At 40.0% G+C, this 12,549-nt stretch overlaps 1 protein-coding gene across 1 annotated transcript in view; it reads left to right on the top strand.

Annotated features, from left to right (window-relative positions):
• The window catches only part of LOC143037664 (uncharacterized), a 39,640-nt gene extending 34,592 nt beyond the window's left edge, over positions 1-5,048 (top strand). Inside the window, exons 7-11 of the mRNA XM_076206191.1 lie at positions 283-856; positions 1,145-1,308; positions 2,491-2,595; positions 3,782-3,898; positions 4,293-5,048. Coding sequence (XP_076062306.1) covers positions 283-856; positions 1,145-1,308; positions 2,491-2,595; positions 3,782-3,898; positions 4,293-4,685 — 1,353 coding nt within the window. The 3' untranslated portion in view covers positions 4,686-5,048. The remainder of the gene's footprint in view (positions 1-282; positions 857-1,144; positions 1,309-2,490; positions 2,596-3,781; positions 3,899-4,292) is intronic.
• The last annotated feature ends 7,501 nt before the right edge of the window (positions 5,049-12,549 follow it).

The following is a 12,549-nucleotide window of genomic DNA, read 5'->3' as shown; positions in this document are numbered from 1 at the left end:
ATGTTGTTTAGGTATCTGCTTGTTTGAATCCTGTAACACGGAAGTAAGTTAAGAGCTTTTCCTTCGATGGAGACAGAGATCAATGACCTCAGAGAGCCTCCCTGACCCTCGTCTTCGGAACCCGTCCGCACTCTCACCTCTATTGGGCCCAATCTCTCTCTCTCCATCTATCTATCTCCCCACCCCTCTCTCTCTATCTCCCCGTCTCTCACCCCTGTAAATCTCAGACACCTCCGTTTGCTGGGACGTGGGTGTTGAATCTTCTCCCACCCGTCCTTCCAGGTCTCGCTCCTCCTGACGGTGTGCCGGGACGGCGAATTCACCTGCGACGACGGCACCTGCGTCTCCCGAAGTTCCCGCTGCAACCTGAAGACGGAGTGCCCGGACAGCAGTGACGAGGAGGACTGCGACCCTTTCCTCCTGCCGAAGGGGTACTCTTCGTCCATCCCTCCGCCGGCGACGACGACGAAGACCTCCGGGTCCTTCGGGGGCAGGTCCTCGACCAAACAGGAACGATCGGTGCCCTTGCTCCCACCCCCGTCACCCCACGAAGACCCTCTCCCGGTCAAACTAGCCATCGCTGTCACCGCCTTCAGGAACTTGGACCTGCCCAGCTTCTCGATGGCGCTCGAGCTGACCTCCACACTCTCCTGGAAGGACCCGCGTGTTCGGATGCGGAACCTCAAGGGCAACGCGTCCTCCAACCGGATAGGTAACTTGGCGGCGCTTTGGTTGCCTCCCCTGGTGGTCAGGGACGGCAACGGGCACCTGGTGGACTCGATGGAGAGGAGCCAGAGTCTGGTGGCCCGCAGGACCGGGGAACCTCTCCCGGATGACGGCGTTTTCCCGAAAGAAGGTGAGTAGGAGACCTCGAAGGCCAGTCTTGCTCAAAGAACGCCAGTATGACGTCGTTGCACAGTCGTATGTGAATGCTGGGTCGAGTCCTGACATTTGCCAGAACAGGATATCTGAATCGTTTATTTTCTGGTGTCCAAATTTATCGCCAATAACGGGGACTTCTACCCTAAGAGACAATGTGGCGCGGAGAAGTCATATTTATTGTAAACTCGGCAATGTTGTGCACCATCGTACAACATTACCTTCCTAACTACTTTCTTTCTATTTTTCTTTCCGTTACCTGCAGATATTATCTACGACGGGCGTGATTTCGAGCTTGCTCTACAGATCACACAAACCGTCATCTTCTCGTGCTTCCTTGATCTCCGCCGCTACCCCTTCGATGCTCACGCATGCGCACTGCGATTCAAACTCGACGACGACGTGCAAGACGCCGTTGTTCTGGTTCCAGTGAGTACTGATCTTTCGTTTTGTCTAAATGTCGGGATGTACTTAATCTTTTCCTAAAAGCATTTTTCATTTTTACATTTTGACTTCTTTACATATTCATTTACCTGTTCATTTATGAGGGGAATTGTTTTATTGTATCTTAAAAGGGTTTTCTTTATTAGTGCATGTTTCAGTATCTATTCCATGATTATGGCAATATATATATATATATATATATATATATATATATATATATATATATATATACACGCACGCATCAATACTGAAAAATATAGTCACATGTTTGTAGATGACAAACAACACCACAATTGGAAACGGGAATTCTATATATTTCGACTGCTAAATGCAGTGTGTGTGTGTATGTGTATCCATATTTGGCTACAGAATTCATATCTCCTATGCAAGACGAAACTAATTGTGACAATTTTCTTTATTACTTTCAAATTTCATCATAATTGCAAGAGAGCTGGAAGAGAGATGCAATAAATGCGGTAAAAAACAAATCAAATCCGCAGGAAATCTATGGAAACTCATCTCCACATTTTCCAGACATTATCCTTCATCGCCCATCAATGATTGACTTTAGAAACAGGTAGTGTGTGTGTGTGTGTGTGTGTGTGTGTGTGTGTGTGTGTGTGTGTGTGTGTGTGTGTGTGTGTGTGTGTGTGTGTGTGTGTGTGTGTGTGTTTGTGTTTGTGTGTGTATGTACACGTACGTGTGTGTGTTTGTGTTTGTGTGTGTATGTGCGGGTGTATGTACACGTGTGTGTGTATGTGTGTGCGTGTGTGAATAGTCTTCTTAAAAACAGGTCTCGAAAAACTGGAGGAGAGAATATAAAATGTACGAAGACGAAGAAGGAAAAGCTGTTGATAAACGCCCTTTGAAATAATCTTTTTTTCCATATTCTATTCTCCATTTTTTCCTTTTTTTCATACCTTCATTTCCTCCCTGCTTCCCTCCCTGTCTTCCCTCCCTCCTTGTTCTTTGGTCACGTGACCCTTCGACGCTCTCTCATCATCGGGTGCTTGTCACCGACCCGGCCACATTATTACATATTCTACTCTGGCCCTGGAACGAGGCAATTTTATTCATCTGAGCACATGATCCTACACTGAAAAGGTTCATTGGAGTCTTGATTATCTGCCAGTGTCTCTCCTCTGACCCTGTTTCTACTGTCCGCAGCAAAACGTCGTCGGAGCACTTGATCATCGCGATGTGCTGCTGGAGTATGAGGTGGCCAAATGGAATATGTCCAACTTTGACCTCGAAGACAAAAACACAATCGAGGTGAGGATTCTGTCACACAAAGCTGCAGATAGAGGACTATCTTTCTCGTGGCCACCGTGTCCACTTTGTAGGGCATTATGCTCACTTTTGTGATTAATATTCGTTCTGGTGTGGTGTGGTGTCGTATAATAGGACGTAATGTATTTTTAGGACATTTTGTGTTGTCATTTTAAAGGACAGTTTCAAGAATGGGGCTTCGTTTGGTGAAATGTCGTCTGCTGAATACTTAGCAGGTAAGATAATGTGAATGAATGACTACGATACGAAGTAATTTTAAAAACAATCAGGGAGAAAAGAAATATTGCAGGTCCTCCATTCCGGTTTAATATTTTCTATTTGTAAATAATACATTTATTCCGTATGCATTTTATTTTTCCTTGGTGGCCAGTAAGCCTGTGTCCAGTGTATTTTAGTCGCGTTGTGGCCTACAAGCCCTACGTTCTTTTGATTGCCTTTTGAGTGTTGCGGGAAAGGGGAATATCACAGCTTTAATACGACTATGTACTCCTGATTTCTTGTTCTGCCAAACGCCAAACCATTTCATTCAGTTTAAAGGTTGTCGCCGTATCTTGAGGGACGAAAGCAGAAAATTCGCTTGTCTGGGAAACTGGATAAAAGTTAGTGAAAGAATAAGGAAAACTATATGCCCGTGTGCGTATTTTTAAGAGCTTGAAACAAGTATTTCAATCCTACCCTACCCCCTTGTTCTTGGAGTTGAATAGAATTGCAAGGCTTTTGCGAGAAAATTCCAGGCTGAATAACTGTTAGGCATTGGGTAGGAAAGCATCAAACTGTATAGTACATCATCGGATCAAAGAAGCCAATAAATTCAGGACAGTGACCCTAATTTCAAGTCGTGACCTAAATGACTGGATTAGTCCAGGTTTTGGGACCAGATTTCAAGTTATGACCTAACTAAGATAGATTATCAAAATAAACACTATGTGAGAATAGACCTTTATTAGTTAGACGTTTTGCTTGTTATTACAGCTTTATCAAGTACATCATGTACATAAAGTCTCTGTACTCACATAGTATTTATTTTGATAAAACTATCGGCAGACTGCTACTTTCATACAACATAATATTCAAGACCTCTCACCCAGATTTTACGTTGTGACCTAACTCCCCTCTCTCCTCCTGACCTCGCCTGCCGAGGGCGATGCTGCCCTTGACCTTCCTGCAGTTGACCTTTGAGATGAGACACTCGCACATCTCCTCCGTCTGCGTCAGTCACCTTCCCAGCTTCCTGCTCCTCTTCACCTGTTACCTCGCCCTTTACATCCACATCGACGAGTTCCAGGTGAATATGGCCTCGGTTGACGGTTTGTTGACGTGTGTGTGTGTGTGTGTTTACCCAGTTGTGTTTACCTAATTGTAGTATACAGGAAAGGAGCATTGCTCGTTGGGTCCCGTCTCCTATTCTCTAACTTCCTAAAATACCTGGACTCAAATGTGTTTGTGTGTGTGTGTGTGTGTTGTGTGTGTGTGTGTGTATGTGTGTGTGTGTGTGAGTGTGTGTGTATGTGAACCCTTGACTCTCCATCTTATCCACCAGTCCAGACCACTCCACCAAATTTCTACACGCTACCAGCCACCCCATCCACCACCTCATACTCCCTCCCCCTATTCACCAGCCCAAACTCCCCCACCGTTTCCACCACAACTCACCTAAAATCCTTCTCCTTTCCCTCCAGGGTCGTCTCCTGCTCTCCCTGGCCTCGATGCTCATCCAAGCCTCCTTCTTCGCCCAGACATCCCAACTCGTCCCGAGGACATCTTACCTCAAACTCATCGACATCTGGTTCCTCTTCGTCATTACCGCCAGCTGCACGGTTCTTTCCCTGATAGTGGTCATCGAGCGTCTCCGGGTCCAGGTGAGAAGCCCTCGGGTCATCAAAGTTCTCCCTGAGAAGTCCTGTGTGATGCCTCTACAAGAACCTAAGCGAGGACAACTGCCATACTATAGCGCCCCAACCCCCTGGGCACAGAGGATCAACGTTGCCAGCAGGGTGGGACTCTTCGCTATCATCTTCATTTTCTTTGTTCTTTATGTTCTCGTAGGTGTTCTCCCCATGAACACGCCATGAAGTTACTCCAGCGCTGTGACTCCAAAATCTACAAGGACGACGTATAACAGCTATGGCGACATCGTAGCAATGTCGCTATGCAACATCTCTGGTGATGCAAAAACATTACGACTTCATTCTTATGGTGACATGATAGTCATTATGTTTAGTCAGTGGTGATAGAACGCTGTAATGCTTCTTATTTACATCCGAGGCGACATCACAGAACCATGACGTTCAGTGATGTCAGTGTAATAACACCACATAGTCGACGATAACTGAGAGCCATGATCTCAGAGCGTTTCTACTTCACTTCCGTAATGAAGACATCATACACATAAACAATTTCAGTAAAATATGCACCATGTGTGAACAAAAAGAGACATCGTGAACATATATATATATATATATATATATATATATATATATAAATCAAGTTAAAGTAAACAATACATTCATGCTTCTTGCAGACATAGCTCTCCCTGACGTTACAAGAGGGAGGCAAAATGTAAACAAAATGTGCCCTCCCACGGGTAGGCGGGGCTTCTGGTAAGTCCCTGAGAGTTATGGGACATGTCGACGTTAGAGACAATATCAGACTTTTGTGAACTTAGATTGTATGGAGAGTGCATTTGATGAGACACCACATATGGTCTGCCTGACGATGTACAAATTTTTGTTTCCATTGTCTGTAACAAGTAAACAATAACGTGTGAAATAATTCTGGGTGAAAATGTCTCTCCGGAAACAGTTGTGAAGCCATCACATAGGTAATATACTATAGATGTGTTTGGTGTGTAGACACTTGGAAAATATAAGGGTTACGTGTTTTGTGGTGCAACCACACAGCATATTCAAGTACAGAAATAAAGTGATTACATACATTATCTGATTGATCTCAGTATCAGAGAAAATAATTCATGCGTTAATCTTGATTACTTTTCCAACCGTTGTAGGCATGAATTCCGAATATTAGCCTTTGTAAAATGCACTATATTCATCCGTCACAAGAACCGAGTAAAATTAATCAAGAAATTGATTTATTATTTGAACCATCTTATTTCTGATTATGACTTGGAGTCGTTTTCTTTTTACTTGTCACTAACAAATTTGGATGGGTGGGGAATGGGAATATGTGGGGATGGAAAGGGTGGGAGTGGATTTTATGCCTTTGACTTTGGCTGTTAGTGTGTTCTGTTGCTCCAGCGACTGGATGAGCTTATGCTTAAACTCCAGTTTTGAGTCTGCGAGTGCCCCAATGAGTATTGTGGATGGTGGATATTTACTTTGGTCGTCTGGAAGAGGAATAATTCGTTGGAGCTTTTGGGTACGGGGGTTTACTGCTGTGATGTACTTGTACTCCATTACCCCCTTCTCTCTCTCTCTCTCTCTTTTTTTTTTTTTTTTTTTTTTTTTAAAGGGGTGTTTTCCTGGGATTAAAGGGTTGGGGTTGGTGAGTGGAGAATTTGGATGTGTTTGCAAGTAAGGACTATAGAGGACTGTTTCCTAAACAACCACAATATAGCCCATCCTCCATACCCATTGCAGCTTGCACAGCCTTAAAACTGGAGGTATGAGCAGAGATTCACCCTTCTCTGCTACCAACCACGCACCCTAAAACGAAACCTTTCTAAAGTCTCCTAAAATAAGGGATGGGCAACCATCGGCACGCGTGCCAAATGTGGCACGCCAATGACTTTTCTCCGTCACGCAAAAACCGGGCTCAGTTAAGAAATTGAAGTAAATAAACCGACAACTTCTTTTCTGAGTTCTGTATTTCACTTGAACATGTGATTTTATCAAATCCTTGTATGTATATGGTTAATATAAAGTTTGCCAATCTCACAGATAAAAACCTTATTTGTATCATTAGATAGTTCTTATTCTGGGTATTTTGAATCTCATATGTACCGAAAATCAATACTGTAGTACCGTCAGTAGCGATTTTTATTTGTCATTTATTTATCTTGTTTGTTTTTTCCGGATACTGCCGTGGAAATTAGTAAAAGTGCACTTAACCTGGCATTTATAAAGATCCCCCTACAAAAAGAAAAGAAAAAATATCACATCCCATTTTATTATTTATCGCAAGCTTCCTCGTTGCACGAAACGTCGAGTGGAGATGTACATGGCTGACGACACAGACTAGGTATAGAAAGGGTGGACGAGTACCGTTTCCTCTTTGTGGGCGTTGATCTTGCCAATGTGGGCGTTGATGAATAAATATTTGAACAAATGCTGAACAAGGAATTTGCCGCGTATCTCAGGCCTCTTCATACACTCCTTAACGGCTCTTTGACATGTTTGACATGACCGCTGCCCCCCCCCCAAATAAGTAAATAAACAAACAAAATCAGTACCGACGTTACTATATATTTACGGCATTTATTCATGAGGTTAAAAATACTCACAATATTAAGAGCTACCCGATAATTATATATATATATATATATATATATATATATATATATATATATATATATATATATATATATATATATATAAGTATCTATTTAAAAAAATGTGACTTTGAAGACCTGCATACGACAGTTTTCATAAAAAAAATTATCATCGGAACACTGGTCTCGTGTGCTGATTATTTGTTACATCATTCGCCATTGGTCAGGACTGATGTAACATCTTTACCACAAAATTATTTCATACTTCGTAAAATATAAAATCATCGGTGAGCAAAATCCAGGTTCAGCAACAGAATTAAAAATCAAACATGTGCGTAATACAACTGTCACACTACAAGTGGCTGTAATTATCCGAAGTAATTATTACGTTTTTAGTGACCGAAAAATCATCGAAATTTGGTGTACCCTGCTCGCCCTGCTCTTCAACACATTTGCCACAAACGTAAGTTTCTGTTAACTTTTTGTAATAAGATTTATTGTCTATTTTGTGCAGTTCTAAAAAAAATACCAATATTTTCTAGTTGCATGACTTGGTATGACAGCTAGAATTGCAGATGAGGGCAAAAACGACCTGAAAATTACCTCATTAAATTTTACCTTCAATCAATCTGACATAATTCGCATTTACAATATTGTTTGATTTTAACTCTCCAGTGTTTTTTTTTTTTATTTTTTACTATTTGAAAATGTTTCCAGAGTACATAAAAGGGTATTTTTTTTAGAAGTGCACACATAAGCGATATAGCAATAGGGAATTGATATTGTACATAATAATACATCAACTTGATATACGTTTTTCTTGGCGGAAATCAATAATAAAAAAAATTCCTAAAAGCGATACACTAACTAACGCCATCTTTGTTTTGATAGATGCGGAGGTCGAAGAAATTAAAGTATGATAAATTCTTCTAATCTTACCTACATTTAGTATTGCGGTACCTGTTATTGTAGAGGTCGTCAAGGTCGTCGTCGTCAGGGATGTTGACGACCAGTTTTGCCGTCCGATTAGACTGCGAGTTTACTTTTGTGTGTTTATTCTCGACTCCCGCTCCATCTTTCCGACGCTCTTATATAATCATTCTGGTAATTTATTACACATTATAAAACTCACTAATTTGCATGTCTTGAGTGTAACAATCACTAAATAGGTACGTTTTCAATTTCTTCTTGAAAGTTTCGTAGTTTGAAGAAAAGCATGGAGCTCGGCTCCATAGCACTGTTTTAAAATTATGGTAGTATGGTGACGTCATTTGGAGTGGGAGAACACCCGATACACAACGTCAATGCCATCGTCAAAATAACATTGACGGGACTGGACAGACAACATGGCGTCTCGAATTTATTGCCGCAGTTCCGTTAGGTATGCACAATATTTGCTCTCAGCATTTTATTATATATAAATTTCCGCCTAGAAAATGTATATTACGTTGATGTATTTAATATTTACAACATGAATATTTAATTTTCTATTGCTGTATCGCATAGGTGTGCACTTCTAAAAAAAATGACACGTGAGAAAGTTCTTGCATCGAAGATTGGCCTATTTTGGCACGCGCAAACTCATTCTGACTCTCACAACAACTGGCACACCATTTTCTCATTTCCCCCTTTCAAACAGTTTTCTGAACTGGCTACAGTTCTATATATATCCTAGTGCAAACACAGGACCAGAACGGGGAAGAACCTACCCACCTGCCAAAGCAATACTCCCATCACAAGACTACACATATTACCAAAATGTCAAATTTACACAATATTCTACTAAAAACCTCCTATCTCATCTACCCCCTCAAACAACAACAGTACACCACATCTTGGGCAATGAAACATCAGTTGTTGTTAAAGGCTGTAGTTTATCAGCACTATCCTTATGGATAATTTCATGCCACTGTCATGTATTATCTTATATTTTGTATGTTGTAGTTAGTTAAGAGTATTTACTACCTATAGTTTGGTTAGCTAAGCCATCAGTACCTCAGTCATCCTTCTACAACTTCCTAAGATTAGAAGAAAAGGGGACTTATATTTTATGCAAGGGTGTTTATGAATATATAGGAAATGGAATGGGTGGGAGTGGTTTCTATGCCTTTTTCTTTTTGGCTACCCCTCATGTACACTGGGAACTGCTCAAACAAGGGTGTGGGGTGAGGGGAAAGCCGTGGGTGGCTGCCTGAGGTCACGTGTCAACCTCCGGGGCGTTACAATAAATCGCGTTATCTGAGGAACGACTGTATATATTTTGTATTTTACTTATATTAATTTCATTTTATTTTATTACTAGATTTTGTTAGAAAGGGGCTTCGCTCCTGAGATCTCAGCATGTTGATGAATTCGATAAACTCTTAATTTAAAATTTTGATATTCCCTATTTCCATTCGTAATTCTCTCTTTTTCTTCTTCATCCATCTCACTTTTTTTTTTTTTTTTTTTTACTATTACAATTTTCACTTATTTTTCTTTTTCTACTTCTACTGTTAACAGTGTTAATGATATTAGAATCCATACTAGGAGGATTCAAGTCTGAAACACTACCGCTATAATTGCCAGTTTTATTGAGCGAATGAGGTGACGACCTCATTTATTACTAACCTAAAGTGCGATTCGACGAACAACAAATCGGTCAGTTCGAATCGCGTCACCTGGATCGATCGAAAAAATCAACAAATTTTTAAAAGAATAAATTGTATAATATTGAGACGAAATTGATATTAGCTCGTTTAAAAACAATTTTTTTATCGAATTTATTCTCAATTTTAATAACTTATCAAAGGTATGTATGGCAAGTGTATTTTATCATTTTTCTTGTTTTTTTTCATTTTTCATTTAAAAAAAATATTAGCCAATATTTGTTCGAAAAGCTCAATTACTTTGAATGCTACTCATGAATTGGAGCCAATTTTAATCTGAAACATTTACAAAGTAAGGTCGAGTCGTCGAAATCGAAATTAGTCGATCGATCGAATCGAGAAAAAACTGACTATTTTTTTTTTTTTTTAATTAGCCAATATTTGTTCGAAAAGCTCAATTACTTTGAATGCTTCTCATGAATTGGAGCCAATTTTAATCTGAAATATTTACAAAGTAAGGTCGAGTCGTCGAAATCTAAATTAGTCGATCGATCGAATCGAGAAAAAAGTCTTGACTATTTTTCTTTTTTTTTTAAATAGCCAATATTTGTTCGAAAAGCTCAATTACTTTGAATGCTACTCATGAATTGGAGCCAAATTTAATCTGAAACATTTACAAAGTAAGGTTGAGTCGTCGAAATCGAAATTAGTCGATCGATCGAATCGAGAAAAAAGTCTGAATATTTTCCTTTTTCTTTTTTAAATTAGCCAATATTTGTTCGAAAAGCTCAATTACTTTGAATGCTACTCATGAATTGGAGCCAAATTTAATCTGAAACATTTACAAAGTAAGGTTGAGTCGTCGAAATCGAAATTAGTCGATCGATCGAATCGAGAAAAAAGTCTGACAGACACGAAACCGCTTTTATTTATTAGATTATATTCCACTTTCCAATATTTCATTATTGCTGTTTTGTCTCACTTTGATCATTTATGTACTCGTAAAGTTAAGGTTGTTTGTTGGTTGCAATCCATTAGCGGTGCGCTTGATTCTACCTGTTCCCGCGACTTGTGCGGTGACCCATTCCTCAGTCTCTCACCATTCGTAGTGCTGGTCAATTGCTCTGGAAGTCGTGTTCATTACCCCTCCACGTGTTCTTCACATGGCACCGATACACTCCTCTAAGCCAACAAAGACAAAGATTCAAGGAAAGGCTGGAAAAATTGCTAAGCGAGAAAGGAAGTGTATGACGTTATCAGAAAAAATCGTCATTTTGGACAAACTGAGAAGTGGTATGTCCTATGCATCATGTGCCAGAGAATACAGACTTAATGAATCTTCTGTGCGAACCATAAAAAAATGTGAAAATGACATGCCGTGACACATTGTGCTCCTGTTTCTGCTAAAGTGGCGCATCACATCAGACGAATTTATCATCCTTTCATATCTTCGACGTCGGCATCTACCATAACAAACATGGCGTACCATTCGTCGTACACGACTTCGTTACTTAAAAAATATGTTTTAGCACCTTTTTTGTTTTTCATTTCCGCACACAAAATTGCATATTACGGTGATACATTTTAATTTACAAAATTGATATTTAATTTTCTATTGCTATATTACTCCCATGGTCGAAACTAAAGATTTACCCCGGTATTTAATATGAAATATCAGCATACGCGGATTTGGTTATACGCGGTAATTTCAGGAACCTAACCCCCGCGTTATTCCAGGGACTACTGTACTACATAAATATATTTTAAGGCATTTTCATTAGCACTACAACAAGATCACTCAATCTGTCGCCCTTAGTCTCTCCTGCAGAAGACTTGCAGCCTCCTGGAAACCAACAATAGCCTCCAGGAGGGACCATAAGTCACTTACAGAAGAGGTATTTTATTGTCTTGGGATTGTCAGTGTGGGGCATTGTAGTATGAGGTGTTCTTCTGTTTCTTCTTTATGGTGATTGCATCTGGGACCATCTGAATCTGTGGCCAGGTCTATGTGTTGGTACAGTCTCAGTGATGAATGGTGAACTAAATGCAGGCATGTTTGTGTGGGTCTTGTCTGGTGTGTGAGGATTTTCTCAGTTGGATTTATATCTTGGGGGATGTTGCTGGTGTACCAAGTTAAGTGGTCTTTCTTGAAGTGCTTATTTAGTTATCTGAGTGTGATTGTGTTTCTGTGTGGTTTTGTGTGGTTTGGGTGGCAGGTTGTGGTAGATATTCAAGTAGCATGATGCTGGTGTTGATATTTTGTGTTCTGCTGGTGGTGCCTTTGAGACGTGATGTGAGGGGTGTGTGCTGTTAACCCATTCAACTCCGATGACAAGATGTCTTGTCATTTGGTCAAATAAAACAAAAAATCATAATAAAACAACAAAATGTTTGATGATCAAACAGCACCAGAAAAATATGACGTCATCAGTCCTCCTCTCGAGGAGGACTGATGACGTCATATTTTTCTGGTGCTGTTTGATCATCAAACATTTTGTTGTTTTATTATGATTTTTTGTTTTTTTTGACCAAATGACAAGACATCTTGTCATCGGAGTTGAATGGGTTAAGGGTTCTTGTGTAGAATTACATTTGTCAGTTTCACGTAATGTTGCACTGGGAGGACTTTGGTTTCTTTATGCAGACGATTTTGGTGCATCCTGTAATTGCTCTTAGTGCTCCATTCTGTAGTGTTTGTAAGTTATGTTCGACTTGCTGAGTGTTGGTAACCATGCTGTGGAGGTGTATTACGATGTGATTCTTATGAGTAGTTAATAGATGCTATTATTTTTGTTGTTGTTGTCCAAAGTCAGTGCTAGAAATGGTTTTCAGTATTTGTTTTCTTGTTAATTTTTGTTATTAAGTTCTTAATATGTGGACTGAATGTCATACAAGTAT

This window comes from Oratosquilla oratoria, chromosome 23 (genome assembly GCF_046742065.1).
Source record: "Oratosquilla oratoria isolate Oo_2021 chromosome 23, ASM4674206v1, whole genome shotgun sequence".
Lineage (NCBI taxonomy): Eukaryota > Metazoa > Arthropoda > Malacostraca > Stomatopoda > Squillidae > Oratosquilla > Oratosquilla oratoria.
This window is presented reverse-complemented; position numbering and strand designations above follow the sequence as displayed.